Raw genomic sequence first — 17,885 nt, forward strand, 5'->3', positions numbered from 1 at the left:
AAAGGACTGGCAAGCCATTGGACAATGCTGGGATTGAGGGGAAAGCGTGTTCCAGTACATATAGTGCTGATAAAGTAGAACATCCCATTCAGAGTGGAAGTCAAGTTGCAGAATTGGGACAGTTCCTTGACATTTGCACCAAAAATTATTTGTGGGGGATAAGGGCAGGAAGACCTTTGTTATAATCTGGTTTTAGGTGACATGACAAGTGCTCTTTATGCTCCTTCTTCAGCTTTGTATTTGACCAGACTCCTATTGCCTTTGCTAGTAAATAGACCAGTGGCATAAAATACATGGGACTTGAGTGCATTCAAGGACAATTTCTATGAAAATATGAATACATTTCGTGCCCCGTTGAGTTCACTTTCGCATCATGCCTTCTTTTTCCAGATGATCACAGTAGGGTGAAACTGCGGCCTTTCCCCGGCAAGGATTCAAAGCACAGTGACTACATTAACGCCAATTATGTTGATGTAAGTTGTCTTCATTTAACAGGACTATTTGCAGTCGTTACCATATTTTACGGGGGGGGAGGGGAACAGTAGAATTTTTATTTTTCGATTCCTTCTTTGAAATTTGTATGAAAGGACGGTTTGTATCATATATTCAATCCATAAAATATATTTCCTTTTTTTTTTTTTCTCTTCCCCTTAAATAATTAATTTGTTTGCCACGAGGCGGCTTTCATCTCGAGTTTGCTTGTCTTTGAAGGGCTACAACAAAGCAAAAGCCTACATCGCTGCCCAGGGACCCCTAAAGTCGACTTTTGAAGATTTCTGGAGGATGATTTGGGAACAAAACACTGGAATCATTGTTATGATAACAAATCTGGTAGAAAAGGGGCGAGTAAGTACAGTAGTGTTTGGCCGTAAGCGGTTTCATTCCCCGGTAATCTTCCTGGAGGCTATGGGATTGTGGAGAACTTCTTAATAATTGATAGGTAGTGAGTGCTGAGCTTTTATTCTCTAGATACATTTGCTTTCGCCCACAGTTGAAATGTGTTGGGTATGGGGGCATAGTTCAGCAAGGGAAGACCGCACAAGGCTGGAATACAGTAACCTAATAAATTATAGAGGCTTTCTTGTGGTATTGAATATTGCAATTTTTATTAGACTTACCTTGCAAACGATATGAGTGAATGAATATGTAGGAACTATTTTGTTGGGGGGATTTTCACTGTTATGATTACTATTATTATTTCTTTATTATTGCCATTGGTATTTTTTACTTGCAGTACCATGCCCATCCACATGGTGTGCTGTTAGAATTAAATCCGCCCATAAGCAGCACAGCTGACAATGTAGGATGTACACTGCCATCTAGTGGTCAAACTACTTAGTTAAAAATATTTAATTTCTGTTCTGCAGAACACAAATAATAGACTGATGTTTGTCGTCATGTATCAGAAAGAGTGGATTTTATCAAGCGTTAGATTGTCATCAGATTTCTGAATACAGATTGCATACATTATTAAGTAGATTTGTTAGACTTGATAAGACTGGTTTATTTACTTTGGAAGTACATGTTAGAATGGTTGGATAATCCTGATATTTGGAGGAGTCCAGCTAAAGAGTGTAGAGAGTTCATGACTCCAAGTATATGCAATCTTTGATCAAACTGTGCCACTGACAGCTTGTGTCAAGCAGTAGTATGGAGAGAAGGATCAATAAAGTATTGCCAAGCGGGCTAAGAGGGCAGAAAGTCAGCGGCAGGAAGAGGGGACAATGAGGAGCTATCGATCAGGCCAGTTGGGTGGATATTCAGCAGCTGTGCGGGACATTGAGGAGCTGTCGATCAGGCCAGGTGGGTGGACATTCAGCAGTCAAGAGGAGGGACATTGAGGAGCTGTCGATCAGGCCAGGTGGGTGGACATTCAGCAGTCAGGAGGAGGGACATTGAGGAGCTCTCAATCAGGCCAGGTGGATGGATATTCAGCAGCTGTGAGGAGGGACATTGAAGAGCTGTCGATCAGCTCACGTGGGTGGGGACATTCAGCAGCTGTGAGGAGGGACATTGAGGAGCTGTCGATCAGGCCAGGTGGATGGATATTCAGCAGCTGTGAGGAGGGACATTGAAGAGCTGTCGATCAGCTCACGTGGGTGGGGACATTCAGCAGCTGTGAGGAGGGACATTGAGGAGCTGTCGATCAGGCCAGGTGGGTGGACATTCAGCAGTCAGGATGAGGGACATTGAGGGGCTGTCGATCAGGCCAGGTGGGTGGACATTCAGCAGTCAGGAGGAGTGACATTGAGGAGCTGTCTATCAGGTCAGGTGGGTGGATATTCAGCAGCTGTGAGGAGGGACATTGAGGAGCTGTCGATCAGGCCAGGTCGGTGGATATTCAGCAGTCAGGAGGAGGGACATTGAGGATCTGCTGTTCAGATCAGGTGGGTGGATATTCAGCAGTCAGGAGGAGGGATATTTAGGAGCTGTCGGTCAGACAGGTGGGTGGATATTCTGCAGCTCTGAGGAGGGACATTGAGGAGCTGTCGGTCAGGCAAGGTGGGTGGATATTCCGTAGCCATCAGGAGGGACATTTAGGAGCGGTCTGTCAGACAGGTGGGTGGATATTCCACAGCTGTGAGGAGGGACATTGAGGAGCTCTTGGTCAGGCAGGTGGGTGGATTTTCTGCAGCCGTGAGGAGGGACATTGAGGAGCTCTTGGTCAGGCATGTGGGTGGATATTCTGCAGCTGTGAGGACGGACATTGAGGAGCTGTCGATCAGGCAAGGTGGGTGGATATTCCGTAGCCATGAGGAGGGACATTTAGGAGCTGTCTGTCAGACAGGTGGGTGGCTATTCCGCAGCTGTGAGGAGGGACATTGAGGAGCTCTTGGTCAGGCAGGTGGGTGCATATTCTGCAGCTGTGAGGACGGACATTGAGGAGCTGTCGGTCAGGCAAGGTGGGTGGATATTCCGTAGCCATGAGGAGGGACATTTAGGAGCTGTCTGTCAGACAGGTGGGTGGATATTCCACAGCTGTGAGGAGGGATATTCCGCAGCTGTGAGGAGGGACATTGAGGAGCTCTTGGTCAGGCAGGTGGGTGGATATTCTGCAGCTGTGAGGAGGGACATTGAGGAGCTGTCTTGTCAGGCAGGTGAGTGGATGTTCAGCAGCAGGGAGGGGGGACATTGAGAAGCTGTTGATCAGGTCAGGTGGGTGGATATTCCGCAGCCCGGTAGAGGGGCAACGAGGAGCTGTCAGGCAAGCAGGTGAATAGATATTTTGTACCCGGGAAGAGGGGCAATGAGAAACACTGAGAACTTGGCAATCAGGCTGAGGAGGTACAGACTAAGTTGAGATTTTGAGAATGCATTATACAGCCATTTTAACATGGATTGTCCAAGAAAGTATACCAGCCTCATCAGATCTAAATGCTTTATTTCATAATGTATTCATTTTGTCTTGTGAAATCAGACTACTCTATATATGTAAAGAGAGCATGTTGAAGAACTTGGCCTTAAGATCATAAAAGCAGAAATGGACTCTTATGGTCACTATAGGGATCTAAAATCTAAACTGTACTTAGAGGCAGATTATGCAGCTGGTATAAGGCCTTTGGAGAGAGGGGTGCAGTTCGGGTAGGTCCTATCCCCTTTTCTGTTGTGAGGCAAAAACCTGTACAGGTCACTCCTTTACAGAGGAATCGCATTGTTAGCAAGAAACTACAAATTGCAACAGGGGCCATGAGAAGAGCACGGGGAATGGGGACTAACAAATCTGTGCTAAGGATCCCTCTCTCTTCCTTGCAATCTTGCTCACAATAGGGAATGTAAAGAAAAAATCAACAGGTAGTCAAAATAAAATACAAGCTCTGATTTACTACCCATTACTTATAATAACTTGCACCATTTTCCATCCTCCATGATGGATCAAGAGCAATAAAGTTTTTTGTTTCTTTCCTTCAGAGAAAATGTGATCAATATTGGCCAACAGAGAACAGTGAGGAGTACGGGAACATTATGGTAACGTTAAAGAGCACAAAGGTGTATGCCTGCTACACGGTGCGGAGATTCACCATCAGGAACGTGAAGATGAAGAAGGTGAGGCCACCAAAGAAATGGTCCTAACTTGTAGGTCCTGGGTTCCCAAAGCAAAATCTATAGCAGGGCCCTCACCTAGCATGAGCCATGTATAATACTTGTGTTTTCTTGGGTGACAGAGGCATTATTAGGACCCCCACTGCCACCTTTCCACCCTCTAGAACTACACCTCAGTCTTAACCAGTAGGCAGTTGGACAATGATTCAAGTATTTTCAATAACCAAATTGGTCCTTCATTGTTTCTAGTGCCATACTTAATTGTGTTTTTGATCTTTTTTTTTTTTTTAGGGTCAAAAAGGGAACCCCAAAGGTCGTCACAATGAGAGAACGGTCATTCAGTATCATTATACACAATGGCCAGATATGGGTGTCCCTGAGTATGCTCTGCCTGTCCTCACCTTTGTGCGGAGATCGTCGGCTGTTCTACAGCCAGAGATGGGACCTGTGGTGGTCCACTGCAGGTGAGTCCAACCTATAGCAGATTTGGTCATCGACGCTTCAATCAAATTTGTTTTATCCTTTTTGACCGTCAATTAGCATTTCACTATTTTTAGAATATTTAGGTGAGAACCTATTTTCAGTTTTGCCATGGGATGTTACAGATTTTGGAATTGGCTGCTCTGTAAGTCAATGACCATTTAACAAGCCTTACAGCATGACCAGTGATTAGTGGTGAGGGAGCGTGCTCGGATATCGTATTATCTGAGCATGCTCGGGTGTTATACGACTATATCTTGGGCGTTCTCGAGTAAAATATTTGTGTCCCCGTCGCAGCATGTTTAGGCAATACCCGCATTTGTTGTGGCTGTCTAATGTTGCCAAACATGCAGCCGCGGGGACTCGAACATTTTACTCGAACGCCAAAGATACTCGGATAACACGATATCTGAGCATGCTCGCTCATCACTACCAGTGATAATAGCCAAGCCAAACGTCCATGTGCCGGCAGCTGTTTCAGGGTCAGTGCAGCCAGTGAAGGACATAGCTACTGTACGTCCACTAATTGATATTAGCCTAATAGGTTTTTTTCTTCTAAGAGAGAACTAATTTGTATGTAGCATATCAATGAGACTCCATACTTAGCTGGCCTCTTTAAGTAGCGCTAGCCCCCTTCCCAAAACAGAAGTTCCTTGCAACTCATTCATCCAGCCAAAGCCTAGACAAAAACCTAAAAATATCTTCTGCCAAATGGGTTCCTGGTTTGGCTAATATCACCGTTCTTGTTGAAAGGCTCATTAAGGCCCTTTCACACATTAGTTTTTTGCTATCAGTCGCAATTCGTCGAATTTAAAAAAAAAAAAAAAAAACGGATCCAGCGACTGATGCTGCCGGATCCTTTTTTTCTCATAGACTTGTATTAGGGACGGATGGCCTCACATTTCATCCGTCGTTCGCTGGATCTGGCGGCCGAAGACGACGGACAAAGTAACGTTTTTTTGTCTCCATCGAAAAAACGGACAGCGACAGATCCGTCGCCGTCCGTCGTTTGCTACAATGGAAGCCCATGGCACCAGATCTGTCAAATGATGGAATCCAGCTACGGATCCGGGTTTTTTTGTTTTTTTTTAACTGAGCATGCTCAGATTTTTTTTTAATTTTTTTTTTAGCATCCCCTCCTAAAAGGATCTGTCGAAAAAACTGATCCGTCGGTTAAAGGGAACCTGTCACCCCCAAAATCGATGGTGAGGTAAGCCCACCAGCATCAGGGCTTATCTACAGCATTCTGGAATGCTGTAGATAACCTCCGATGTATCCTGAAAGAAGAGAAAAAGAGGTTAGATTATACTCCCGGTCCCGTTCTGGTCCGATGGGCGTCGCGGTCCGGTCCGGGGCCTCCCATCTTCTTACGATGACGTCCTCTTCTTGTAGGCACGCTGCGGCTCCGGCGCAGGCATATTTTGTCTGCCCTGTTGAGGGCAGAGCAAAGTACTGCAGTGCGCAGGCACCGGGAAAGGTCAGAGAGGCCCAGCACCTGCGCACTGGGTAAAAACCTGATGACTGATCCCCTTTTAATAGGCGTTACTTAGAAAAATCACAAGCCTGAGGCTGACAACTCTTTTTGGGCAGCCACAGACTGGTGATAGATACTTTTTACAGAGAACAAGCCAGTGTTATGGGGTTATGATTTCTGTGCATGCCCCTTGCTGTCATATATAACCAGTGTGATTACTCTTAATGATAAGAAAATCGTTTTTGCTTTTGGTAAATTACAGTCTTAAGTGCAAATCAACCCGTTCCGTAATGACTAAGTGTAAAGTCGGCGTCCTCAACAGTCCTGCGGCGAGCACTTCTGTAACTTCTAATGACGCCCCATTTGTATCTGCCCTTGTTTTACCTCCTGTAGTGCCGGAGTGGGCAGGACGGGAACGTACATTGTGATTGACAGCATGCTGCAGCAGATAAAAGACAAGAGCACCGTCAATGTTCTGGGCTTTCTGAAACACATCAGAACGCAGCGAAACTACCTCGTCCAGACGGAGGTAAAACATTCACGGTTTCTTCTCTGTTAATTGTGTAAAACAAGGCGCTGGCTGAGATGAAAAGCAAATGTGGTCGTGAGGTTTTGTTTGAAGATGACGGTAAAGTGTTTGCAGCTCTCGAATATAAAAGGGGTGGGTTGTCTCCTCCTGGGGATAAAAGCAAGGCTGTCATGTGGGAGGCAGGATCGGGCTTCAGAAAAGAGGCAGCTTTATGTTTTTCATGCAGTATATGCCTTCTCTAGAAAAGCTGCTGTTGTGGAAATGTCACATGAATCGCTGGCCAAGTCGGTGTTGTTAGAATCAAGGGTACTTTGTGGTTATCTTTCTCCATTGATGATGGGCCAATAACAGTCTGACCTGACCTAATATAGATCCTCTGGCTGGCTCATGCCTCTCCACGACAAATCCTTACTAAGGGTGGTTTCACACTGTACCCGACATATCTGAATCCGTGTGTGTCATACTTGGGGCAACCCTGTGCCGCATCCGTATCACACATACCGGCACCTGGGAAGCAGCGGTAGTGTTCGCGCTGTTCTCCGGTTCTGAGTGCTGAACACTGCTCTCATCATTCTCCCTTGCTGGCGCTGTGATCAGCTCTTGCATGGGTAATGTTGAGAGTTGAGTTGCATTCAGCTGATAATAGCTAGAGCAGGTGGCAGCTGAAGATATTATTCATCAGCCGGTGCCTGCGCTATAAATAAATAAATTTTAAAAATGACATGGGTTTCCCTGTATGTTTGATAACCAGCCAGGCAAAACTGTCAGCTGCAGGCTGCAAGCCTCAGCTGTCAGCAAGGCTGGTTATCAAGAATATACGGGTCCCCACGCTGTTTTTTTAATCATTTAAAAAAATAATTTTTTTAAGAAAGGCGTGGGGTCTCCCCCATTTTTGACAACCAGTCAAGCTAAAGAAAACAGCTGGGCAATGGTATTCTCAGGCCGGTAAGGGGCCATGGATATTGCCCCCCCCGCCTAAAAATAGCAGCCCGCAGGCATCTAAAAATGGCACATCTATTAGATGCACCAATTCTGTCGCTTTGCCCGACTCTTCCCACTTGCCCTGTGGCGGTGGTAAGTGGGGTAATATTTGTGGGGTTGATGTCACCTTTGTATTATCTGGTGACATCAAGCACACATGTTAGTAGTGGAGAGGCATCTGTAATGACACCTATCCATTACTAATCATATAGTTGTATGGTAAATAAGCACACAGCAAGAATAAAGTCTTTTATTTGAAATTATTTTAAAAAATGCATGTAGTCAGTGTGTAATGTTATAAAACATTAAGCTTAGGAATAATAGGGGTGCCCAAACTTCTTCATATAACTGTATTTCCAGTTTGTTGATGTAATATTGACTTTTGCGATGTTTTATTCTTCCTTTCAGGAACAATACATCTTTATACATGACGCCCTCTTAGAGGCTATTTTGGGAAAAGAGACGGAAGTATGTTCTAACCAGCTGCACAGTTACGTGAACACCATCCTGACACCGACAGCGGGAGGCAAGACGAGGCTGGAGAAGCAATTCAGGGTAATGATAATATCGAGGGAGCCTAGAAAAAAAACATAAGGAAAAGCGCTTCCTCGCTGCGAAATAGAATGATTGATATTCGCCAGGTTAAAGGCGCGATGCGGACTTATGATAACATTAACCCCACGATTCCATTTCCTCCCTGCTTTATCCACGCACATGTCTTTAGACAGTCTGTCGGCACTTGGCGCACAGATTTGTTGTACTCATCAAATATTAAATTGAGCCGAGAAAACGCTCATGTCCCCACAGATGAAATTTCACGACTTGACGTCTTCGGTTCTGGACTCTTTCCAGATGTTTAAGAGGCATCTGGCTTTTCTTTATACTGTTATGCAGATGTGTGGGCTCCTCTGCTACTCTTCCTGTCTCTGGGCCCATGGTGGCACTGAGACTTGGGAGTAATCAGACCCCAACTTGCACCTATCTAGCTCACGTAGTAGCCAACTATTCCAGAAAAATGATGAAGTTGTAACCCGCAGCCGTACCCAATTTTAGAGGCCATGCCCAAAATTTTAAAGAATTTGGCCTATACGGTCAGGACCTCGGACCTTTAAATCCACGAGTCTACAATTGTTCCAAGGTCTCGTAGAGTGTTCATTTCCCTTCATTAGTATCGAATATGTATGGGGGTCCTTTGATGGCAGAAATCGGGGACCCTCTGCTAGGCATGCCTACTTATGGGGGGCTTATTAGAGGAATCGTTTTTAGCCAAACATGAGTTTCATCATGTAACTTAAAGGGTTATTCCCAACGGTGAACATTATCACCCATATTGGTCTGACCACTGGGCTCAATCTCAAGAAATGGGGCCTTGAAGTACCTTGTCGGAATGGAGCTGCAGCCTCTAGAGATGGTGCGGAATGATTCTCAGAACCCGGTTCAGCCGTCACATCTGTAATCTGTGGCTTCCGAATGTAAGCCTATCTAACTTCCGCATCTCTTCATTTGATTAGCCAGCCTGGCGTGACCTCATATGTTCATCACAACACATCTATGACATCACTCCTGGCTGGTTAATCAAAAGAAGAGCCACAGATGCTGGGAAGTAGGAAGCAAATTACCGGGCTCCCATGCAGCGGCTTCTGGACAGAGTCCTGCGACTCATTTCGTACCGTCTCTAGTGGCCACTCTTGGACATCATTACTCTTCTTTATTACTTATAGGACGGCTGGAGACAGTGAAGTGCTGAACGCTGTGATCTCCTCCACTCCTATAGATAATGAATGGAAGGAAGGTGCACATGTGCGACCACTTCTCCATATTAATGGGGCATTTCAAGATCTAGATTATTGGCTATTGTGGGTCATATTTCCCTATATATCCTCACTAATGTACAGAATAGCTGATAATCACTGGAGATCCGGCCAGTGGTACCCCCACTCGTCATGAGATGGGGGAGATCAAAGCCCTGTGTAAGTAATGCAGAGTCCTGGGGGTTTGATCAAAGTGAACCCCTATGATCATGTAAAATGAGGGTTCCAAGTCCTCTGTGTAAATAGAGTGTTAGTGATCATGTGCGACCACTGCTCTTCATGAGTAGTGGTCGCACATGCTCAGTACTGCTCCAGTCACATAGAGAACTTTGTTTTTTTCCACCCTCGTTTTCAGGATTGTTAGGGGTTTCTCTTGATCAGAACATTTTCACCTATTTAGCGTTCGGAATAATCTTTTAAGTGTGTGGCCATTTCAGACTCACTTTATATTACATTTTGAATGTTGAAAATTATTGGTCTAATTTTGTCTTATTTTTCTCTCTTTCAGCTCGTCACACAGTGTAATGCAAAATACATTGAATGCTTCAGCGCCCAGAAAGACTGTAACAAAGAGAAGAACAGAAATTCATCTGTTGTGCCATGTACGAATAGAGTGGGATTGGTTGGGCTTTTAGTATCATTTCTTTATGTAATCGATACCAAGATTGTGATTGTAGGGCTAAATGTATTTCTTCTGTGCCACTGAGCGGGCACAAATTTGACCTGCCATAAACCAATGTCTGAGACCCCGTAGGAGGAACTGTGTAGCAAGTATTCAATTTTTATGCAGTGCCCCCGCAGGGAAAATAAAGTATTGCACATTTTACATTCAAATCAGTTGACCTTTGATATAATGCATGAATGTGTTGGGTCCTCCAGAAAAAGAGATGCTCATTATAGCCAACTTCTACGTAATAGGCGAGATTGTTAAACTGGATTATGCCTTTAAACATAACACTGCTTCTACATGTTAAAATTAAAGGGGTATGTCCCATAAGCAAGTTATATTACCTATTTACAGGATAGATGATAAATGATTGATCCTGACCTGGAGGCTCCCAATGATACTGAAAATGCAGGGGGCAGTAGTGGGCACGTGCAACCACCCCTATAGACAGTGAATGTAGCAGAGTTTATACATACTCATTACTGTGTCATTTACACAGGGAACTTCGAGCCCTAGTTTTCATGATCTTAGGGGTCATAGTGGTCAGACCCCCAACAATCATTTATCACTGATGGATATATGCTGTTTGCCACTTTTCACTACCTTGATGATGAGATACATTTCCCATATTGGGACTCACAATATTAAAGGCAACTTCAATATTGAAACCTTGATCAACTCGTTTGCAAGGATAATAGTGGGATTTTTTTCTTCCACCCAGATACGGCGCCACTCTTGTCCATAGGTTGTAAATGGTATTACAGTTAACAAGCAAATAGGATTACACTGAGATATCAGACACAGACTATGGAGAATTTTTTTTGTTTGTTTTTCAAATCCTAGCCAAATCCTTAAAATTTTTATTTTTTTTTGAGGGGAGGGTATTTTTTTTTTTCTTATATTGATCATTCCCCTTTTATAAAGTTCTCTTATGAAGGACTTCCAATGTTATCACTGGATATATTAAAACCACTGTAAAAATAACGTTTTGCTCTGTTCTGTGAAATCAAATATCTCTTTGCTTTTGGGTACAGTATATTGAGTTATGTATACCATGTTATTACAAAAGCCAGACAGAATTTCTGAAGGAACATTGAGATAAGCAAGACGCCGTGACTAGGGGGAAATTAAAGTGAGAGCTTGGTTTTTTTTTTGCAACTTCTACGGAGAATATTTACAGAATATTATATCAGTTACCTATATATCGCCAAATACTCCATAGCATAATACGAAGAATATATTTACCAATGTTGCCCTCATGTTCCCAGGGGGCTCACAATCTAATTTTCCAGTCTTGCACACACGCTCGGACCAATTTCTTAGGAGGTCCAGTAATCCTACCAGTAGAATAAGAAAATAAGACCTTATTACGAGAGGCTGTAGATATTGAACATAACGCTACATTCAATACCTGCTTCAGTCCTGCGTTTTGTACTGGGTGCAGGGTATGTGAGTCGGCAAGTCTTAACTGGTAATTGTTTCATTTTTTTTTTTCAGCTGAACGTGCAAGAGTGGGCCTAGCACCATTGCCGGGAATGAAGGGGACGGATTATATAAACGCTTCTTATATCATGGTATGGAATGTATTTTTTTACATTTTTGATTGGTAATTACAGATGAGCAAACCTTCCAAATTTCATTTGGACAGATTCAATCGAATCGACAGGCAGATTCGATTTGGTCCAAATGTAAAGCGCCCTAGTTGCCGTAAAATTAGGTTTATTATGGTCTCAATAGACCACAAATCCTGACAAAATTATCTGGAGGGAAGAGTTAAAAAAATAAAAAAATAAAAAAAACATATCTACCTGTCCTTCACAAGAAATCGCAACAGCTTCCTGGTCCTCCATTCTTCTGACATTGAAGCTCACATGGTCACGTGGGGGTGACGCATGTCAATGGCGTACATCACCTCCCACATGATGACTTGCGTGGTCTTGTGCTGTAGAAGAACCAAAGACCCATGCTGATGACCAGAGAGATGCAAAGGCGGCATAAGGAGTACATTCAGGGCCTAGTTGAGGCAAACATGTCTTATTTTAACCCTTTTTCAGACCCTCCAAAAAATCCAGAAAAATTTCTGCCAGCTGGCCTCCATTCTGCTGGATTTGTGCAATTTTAATCCTAAAAAAATGTCAAATTCTTAATAATTTGATTAATTATGGATCAGTTTGATCTCTCTTGGTAGTATGACTGTGAAATTTCAAGGTATTGTCCTATTTGGCCAATACCGTTCTGTTAGAAGGATCTCTTGGCTTAACATGAGTGGCATGAGATTACCAGCATTTAAAAAAAAATGTGTCTGTGTGCTACCCCAATGGTTGTGATGTGAGTTGCAGCATGTCAAGAGAGGCTGGACTTGGGGCCTAAGGCCTAGGAGGTAGGCCGACATGACAAGGTTTGGGTGGGAATGAAGTGGTTTGGAATTGCAGAATGTGTTTGTGTGTGGGGGAGGGTGTGAGTTGGGTGCAACGCCTGCAGAGAGGGCAGGGGAAGCAAAATAAAGGTGGAACCATTGAGAAAGTGGCAGACATTTTGTTATTCTTGGAGGAGTAATCTTCCTGTACATCGAGGGTGGAGGATTAAGGTTCTAGGTGGTTGGTTTAAGTAAAGACCTTGATCTGGCTACAGGAATGGGTTGGGTTTGACCAGTTTGAGGAGGCGAGTTAATTTTGTCTCAGTAGCGGATTGTGGGTGGTCTTTAACCCCTTAACGACCGCCGATACGCCTTTTAACGGTGGCCGCTAAGGGTACTTAAACCACAGCGCCGTTAATTAACGGCGCTGTGGAAAAAGTGAATAGCGCCCCCCAGAGTCGGATTTTCTCTGGGGTCTCGGTTGCCGAGGGTAGCCGAGACCCCAGAGAACATGATTCGGGGGTTTTTTACCGACCCCCGAGTTGCGATCACCGGTAATTAACCGTTTACCGGCGGTCGCAACAAAAAAAAAAAAAACGCGATGTGCCGTTTAATTTCTATGTCCTCCGATGTGATCGCACATCGGAGGACAGAGAAATAGGGTCCCCGATGGCCCCCAATAGCCGCCCGGCACCCCGATGTTCTTTGGGGTCTCGGCTGCCGGGGGTAGCCGAGACCCCAAAGAACATGATCGGGGTCGGTTTGCACCGACCCCTGTTTTGCGATCGCCGGTAATTAACAGGTTACCGGCGACCGCAAAAAAAAAAAAAAAAGCGATCTGTATTTCTCTGTCCTCTGATGTGATCACACATCAGAGGACAGAGAAATAGGGGGATTCGGGGACCCTAACATACTCACCCGGTGTCCCTGGGTCCTCTTCTGTCTTCTCCTGCCAGCCGGCTTTTTCCTTATGGCGGGCGCATGCGCAGTGCGCCCGCCATCTGCTGCCATCTGCCGGCCGGCAGGAGAAGACGAGTTGGGGCTAAAATTAGGGTTAGGGTTAGGGTTAGAGTTAGGGTTAGAGTTAGGGTTAGGGTTAGGGTTAGGGTTAGGGCTAGGGTTGGGGCTAAATTTAGGGTTAGGGTTAGGGCTAGGGTTAGGCTACTTTCACACTAGCGTTTTTTGGCCTCCGTCGCAATGCGTCGGAGAAAAAACGCATCCTGCAAAAGTGCTTGCAGGATGCGTTTTTTCTCCATTGGCTTGCATTAGCGACGCATTGCGACGGATTGCCACGTCGCATCCGTCGTGCGACGGATGCGTCGTGCTTTGGCGGACCGTCGGCACAAAAAAAGCTACATGCAACTTTTTTGTGCGACGTGTCCGCCATTTCCGACCGCGCATGCGCGGCCGGAACTCCGCCCCCGCCTCCCCTCACAATGGGGCAGCGGATGCGTTGAAAAAACAGCATCCGCTGCACCCGTTGTGTGGCGCTTACAACGCTAGCGTCGGTACGTCGGCCCGGCACACTGCGATGGGCCGAGTACGATGCTAGTGTGAAAGTAGCCTTAGGCTTCTATCACACTTGCGTCGGTACGGGGCGGTCGCAATGCGTCGGCCCGACGTACCGACGCACGTTGTGAAAATTGTGCACATCGTGGGCAGCGGATGCAGTTTTTCAACGCATCCGCTGCCCAGTCTATGTCCTGGGGAGGAGGGGGCAGAGTTACGGCCACGCATGCGCGGAAATGGCGGACGCGACGTACAAAAAAAAGGTTACATTGAACTTTTTTTGTGACGACGGGGCTAAAGTTATGGTTAGGGTTGGGGCTAAAGTTAGGGTTAGGGTTGGGGCTAAAGTTAGGGTTAGAGTTGGGATTAGGGTTTGGATTAGGGTTGGGATTAGGGTTACGTTTGGGATTAGGGTTAGGGGTGTGTTGGATTTAGGGTTTTGATTAGGGTTATGGTTAGGGTTGAGATTAGGGCTGTTTTGGGGTTAGGGTTGTGATTATCGTTAGGGTTGTGATTAGGATTATGGATCGGGTTAAGATTAGGGTTAGGGGTGTGTTGGAGTTAGGGTTGGAGTTATAATTTGGGGGTTTCCACTGTTTAGGTACATCAGGGGGGTCTCCAAACACAACAGCCAATTTTGCGCTAAAAAAGTCAAATGGTGCTCCCTCCCTTCTGAGCTCTGCCGTGCGCCCAAACAGTGGTTTACCCCCACATATGGGGCATCAGCGTACTCGGGATAAATTGGACAACAACTTTTGGGGTCCAATTTCTCCTGTTACCCTTGTGAAAATAAAAACTTGGGGGCTAAAAAAATCTTTTGTGGGAAAAAAAATATTTTTTATTTTCACTACTCTGCATTATAAACTTCTGTGAAGCACTTGAGCATTCAAAGTTCTCACCACATATCTAGATAAGTTCCTTAGGGGGTCTAGTTTCCAAAATTTGGTCACTTGTGGGGGGTTTCTACTGTTTAGGTACATCAGGGGCTCTGCAAACGCAACATAACACCCACAGACAATTCTATCAAAGTCTGAATTCCAAAATGGCGCTCCTCTTCCGAGCTCTGCCGTGCGCCCAAACAGTGGTTTACCCCCACATAGTGGGTACCAGCATACTCAGGACAAATTGGACAACAATGTTTGGGGTCCAATTTCTCCTGTTACCCTTGTGAAAATAAAAACTTGGGGGCTAAAAATCTTTTTTGTGGGAAAAAAAAATATTTTTTAATTTTCACTACTATGCATTATAAACTTCTGTGAAGCACTTGGGCATTCAAAGTTCTCACCACATATCTAGATAAGTTCCTTAGGGGGTCTAGTTTCCAAAATTTGGTCACTTGTGGGGGGTTTCTACTGTTTAGGTACATCAGGAGCTCTGCAAACGCAACATAACACCCACAGACAATTCTATCAAAGTCTGAATTCCAAAATGGCGCTCCTTCTCTTCCGAGCTCTGCCGTGCGCCCAAACAGTGGTTTACCCCCACATATTGGGTACCAGCATACTCAGGACAAATTGGACAACAACATTTGGGGTCCAATTTCTCTTGTTATCCTTGTGAAAATAAAAATTTGGGGGCTAAAAAAATCTTTTGTGGGAAAAAAAAATATTTTTTATTTTCACTACTATGCATTATAAACTTCTGTGAAGCACTTGGGCATTCAAAGTTCTCACCACATATCTAGATAAGTTCCTTGGGGGGTCTATTTTCCAAAATGGGGTCACTTGTTGGGAGTTTCTACTGTTTAGGTACATTAGGGGTCTGCAAACGCAACATAACGCCCGCAGACAATTCTATCAAAGTCTGCATTCCAAAATGGCGCTCCTTCCCTTCCGAGCTCTGCCGTGCGCCCAAGCAGTGGTTTACCCCCACATGTGGGGTACCAGCATACTCAGGACAAATTGGACAACAACTTTTGGGGTCCAATTTCTCTTGTTACCCTTGTGAAAATAAAAACTTGGGGGCTAAAAAATCTTTATTGTTAAAAAAAAAAATATTTTTTATTTTCACGACTCTGCATTATAAACTTCTGTGATGCACTTGGGCATTCAAAGTTCTCACTACACATCTAGCTAAGTTCCATGGGGGGTCTAGTTTCCAAAATGGGGTCACTTTTGGGGGGTTTCTACTGTTTAGGCACATCAGGGGCTCTCCAAACGCGACATGGCGTCCGATCTCAATTCCAGTCAATTTTGCATTGAAAAGTCAAATGGCGCTCCTTTGCTTCCGAGCTCAGCCATGCACCCAAACAGTGGTTTACCCCCACATACGGGGTGTCGGCGTACTCAAGACAAATTGTACAACAACTTCTGGTGTCCATTTTCTCCTGTTACCCTTGGTAAAATAAAAATTTGGAGGCAAAAAGATCATTTTTGTAGAAAAAATGCGATTTTTTTATTTTCACGGCTCTACGTTATAAACTTCTGTGAAGCACCTGGGGGTTTAAAGTGCTCACTACACATCTAGATAAGTTCCTTAAGGGGTCTAGTTTCCAAAATGGTGTCATTTGTGGGGGGTCTCCACTGTTTAGGCACATCAGCGGCTCTCCAAACGTGACATGGCGTCCGATCTCAATTCCAGCCAATTCTACATTGAAAAAGTAAAACGACACTCCTTCTCTTCCAAGCTCTGCGGTGCGCCCAAACAGTGGTTTACCCCCACATATGGGGTATTGACGTACTCAGGAGAAGTTGCACAACAACTTTTGTGGTCTAATTTCTCCTGTTACCCTTGTGAAAATAAAAATTTGGGGGCAAAAAGATCATTTTTGTAGACAAAAAGGCGATTTTTTATTTTCACGGCTTTACGTTATAAACTTCTGTGAAGCACTTGGGGGTTCAAAGTGCTCACCGAATATCTAGATAAGTTCCTTAAGGGGTCTAGTTTCCAAAATGGTATCACTTGTGGGGGGTTTCCACTGTTTAGGCACATCAGGGGCTCTCCAAACGCGACATGGCATCCGATCTCAATTCCAGCCAATTCTGCATTGAAAAAGTCAAACGGTGCTCCTTCACTTCCAAGCTCTGCGGTGCGCCCAAACAGTGGTTTACCCCCACATATGGGGTATTGACGTACTCAGGAGAAATTGCACAACCACTTTTGTGGTCTAATTTCTCCTGTTACCCTTGTGAAAATAAGAATTTGTGGGCGAAAACATCATTTTTGTGAAAACAAATGCGATTTTTTATTTTCACGGCTCTACGTTATAAACTTCTGTGAAGCACTTGGGGGTTCAAAGTGCTCACCACACATCTAGATAAGTTCCTTAAGGGGTCTAGTTTCCAAAATGGTATCACTTGTGGGGGGTTTCCACTGTTTAGGCACATTAGGGGCTCCCGAAACGCGACATGGCGTCTGATCTCAATTCCAGCCAATTCTGCATTGAAACAGTCAAACGGTGCTCCTTCACTTCCAAGCTCTGCGGTGCGCCCAAACAGTGGTTTACCTCCACATATGGGGTATCGGCGTACTCAGGAAAAATTGCACAACAAAATTTGTGGTTAAATTTCTGTTTTTACACTTGTGAAAATTAAAAAAAAAATGGTTCTGAAGTAAAATGTTTGCAAAAAAAAGTTAAATGTTCATTTTTTTCTTCCACATTGTTTCAGTTCCTGTGAAGTACGTAAAGGGTTAATAAACTTCTTGAATGTGGTTTTGAGCAGCTTGAGGGGTGCAGTTTTTAGAATGGTGTCACACTTGGTTATTTTCTATCATATAGACCCCTCAAAATGACTTCAAATGAGATGTGGTCCCTAAAAAAAAATGGTGTTGTAAAAATGAGAAATTGCTGGTCAACTTTTAACCCTTATAACTCCCTAACAAAAAAAAAAAATTGTTTCCAAAATTGTGCTAATGTAAAGTAGACATGTGGGAAATGTTATTTATTAACTATTTTTTGTGACATATCTCTCTGATTTAAGGGCATAAAAATACAAAGTTTGAAAATTGCAAAATTTTAAAAATTTTCGCCATATTTCCATTTTTTTCATAAATAATCGCAAGTAATATCGAAGAAATGTTACCACTAACTTGAAGTA

The 17,885-nt window shown here is 44.2% G+C and overlaps 1 protein-coding gene across 2 annotated transcripts in view; it reads left to right on the plus strand.

Annotated features, from left to right (window-relative positions):
- PTPRG (protein tyrosine phosphatase receptor type G) overlaps nucleotides 1-17,885 on the plus strand; it is a 513,282-nt gene that overhangs the window by 472,359 nt on the left and 23,038 nt on the right. For both annotated transcript variants that reach the window (XM_077278905.1, XM_077278907.1), the window contains 8 exons: nucleotides 391-473; nucleotides 712-846; nucleotides 3,910-4,044; nucleotides 4,333-4,505; nucleotides 6,389-6,524; nucleotides 7,914-8,060; nucleotides 9,825-9,918; nucleotides 11,481-11,557. In XM_077278905.1, the coding sequence (XP_077135020.1) occupies nucleotides 391-473; nucleotides 712-846; nucleotides 3,910-4,044; nucleotides 4,333-4,505; nucleotides 6,389-6,524; nucleotides 7,914-8,060; nucleotides 9,825-9,918; nucleotides 11,481-11,557 (980 nt within the window). The remainder of the gene's footprint in view (nucleotides 1-390; nucleotides 474-711; nucleotides 847-3,909; nucleotides 4,045-4,332; nucleotides 4,506-6,388; nucleotides 6,525-7,913; nucleotides 8,061-9,824; nucleotides 9,919-11,480; nucleotides 11,558-17,885) is intronic.

Source organism: Ranitomeya variabilis, chromosome 8, assembly GCF_051348905.1.
Source record: "Ranitomeya variabilis isolate aRanVar5 chromosome 8, aRanVar5.hap1, whole genome shotgun sequence".
NCBI lineage: Eukaryota > Metazoa > Chordata > Amphibia > Anura > Dendrobatidae > Ranitomeya > Ranitomeya variabilis.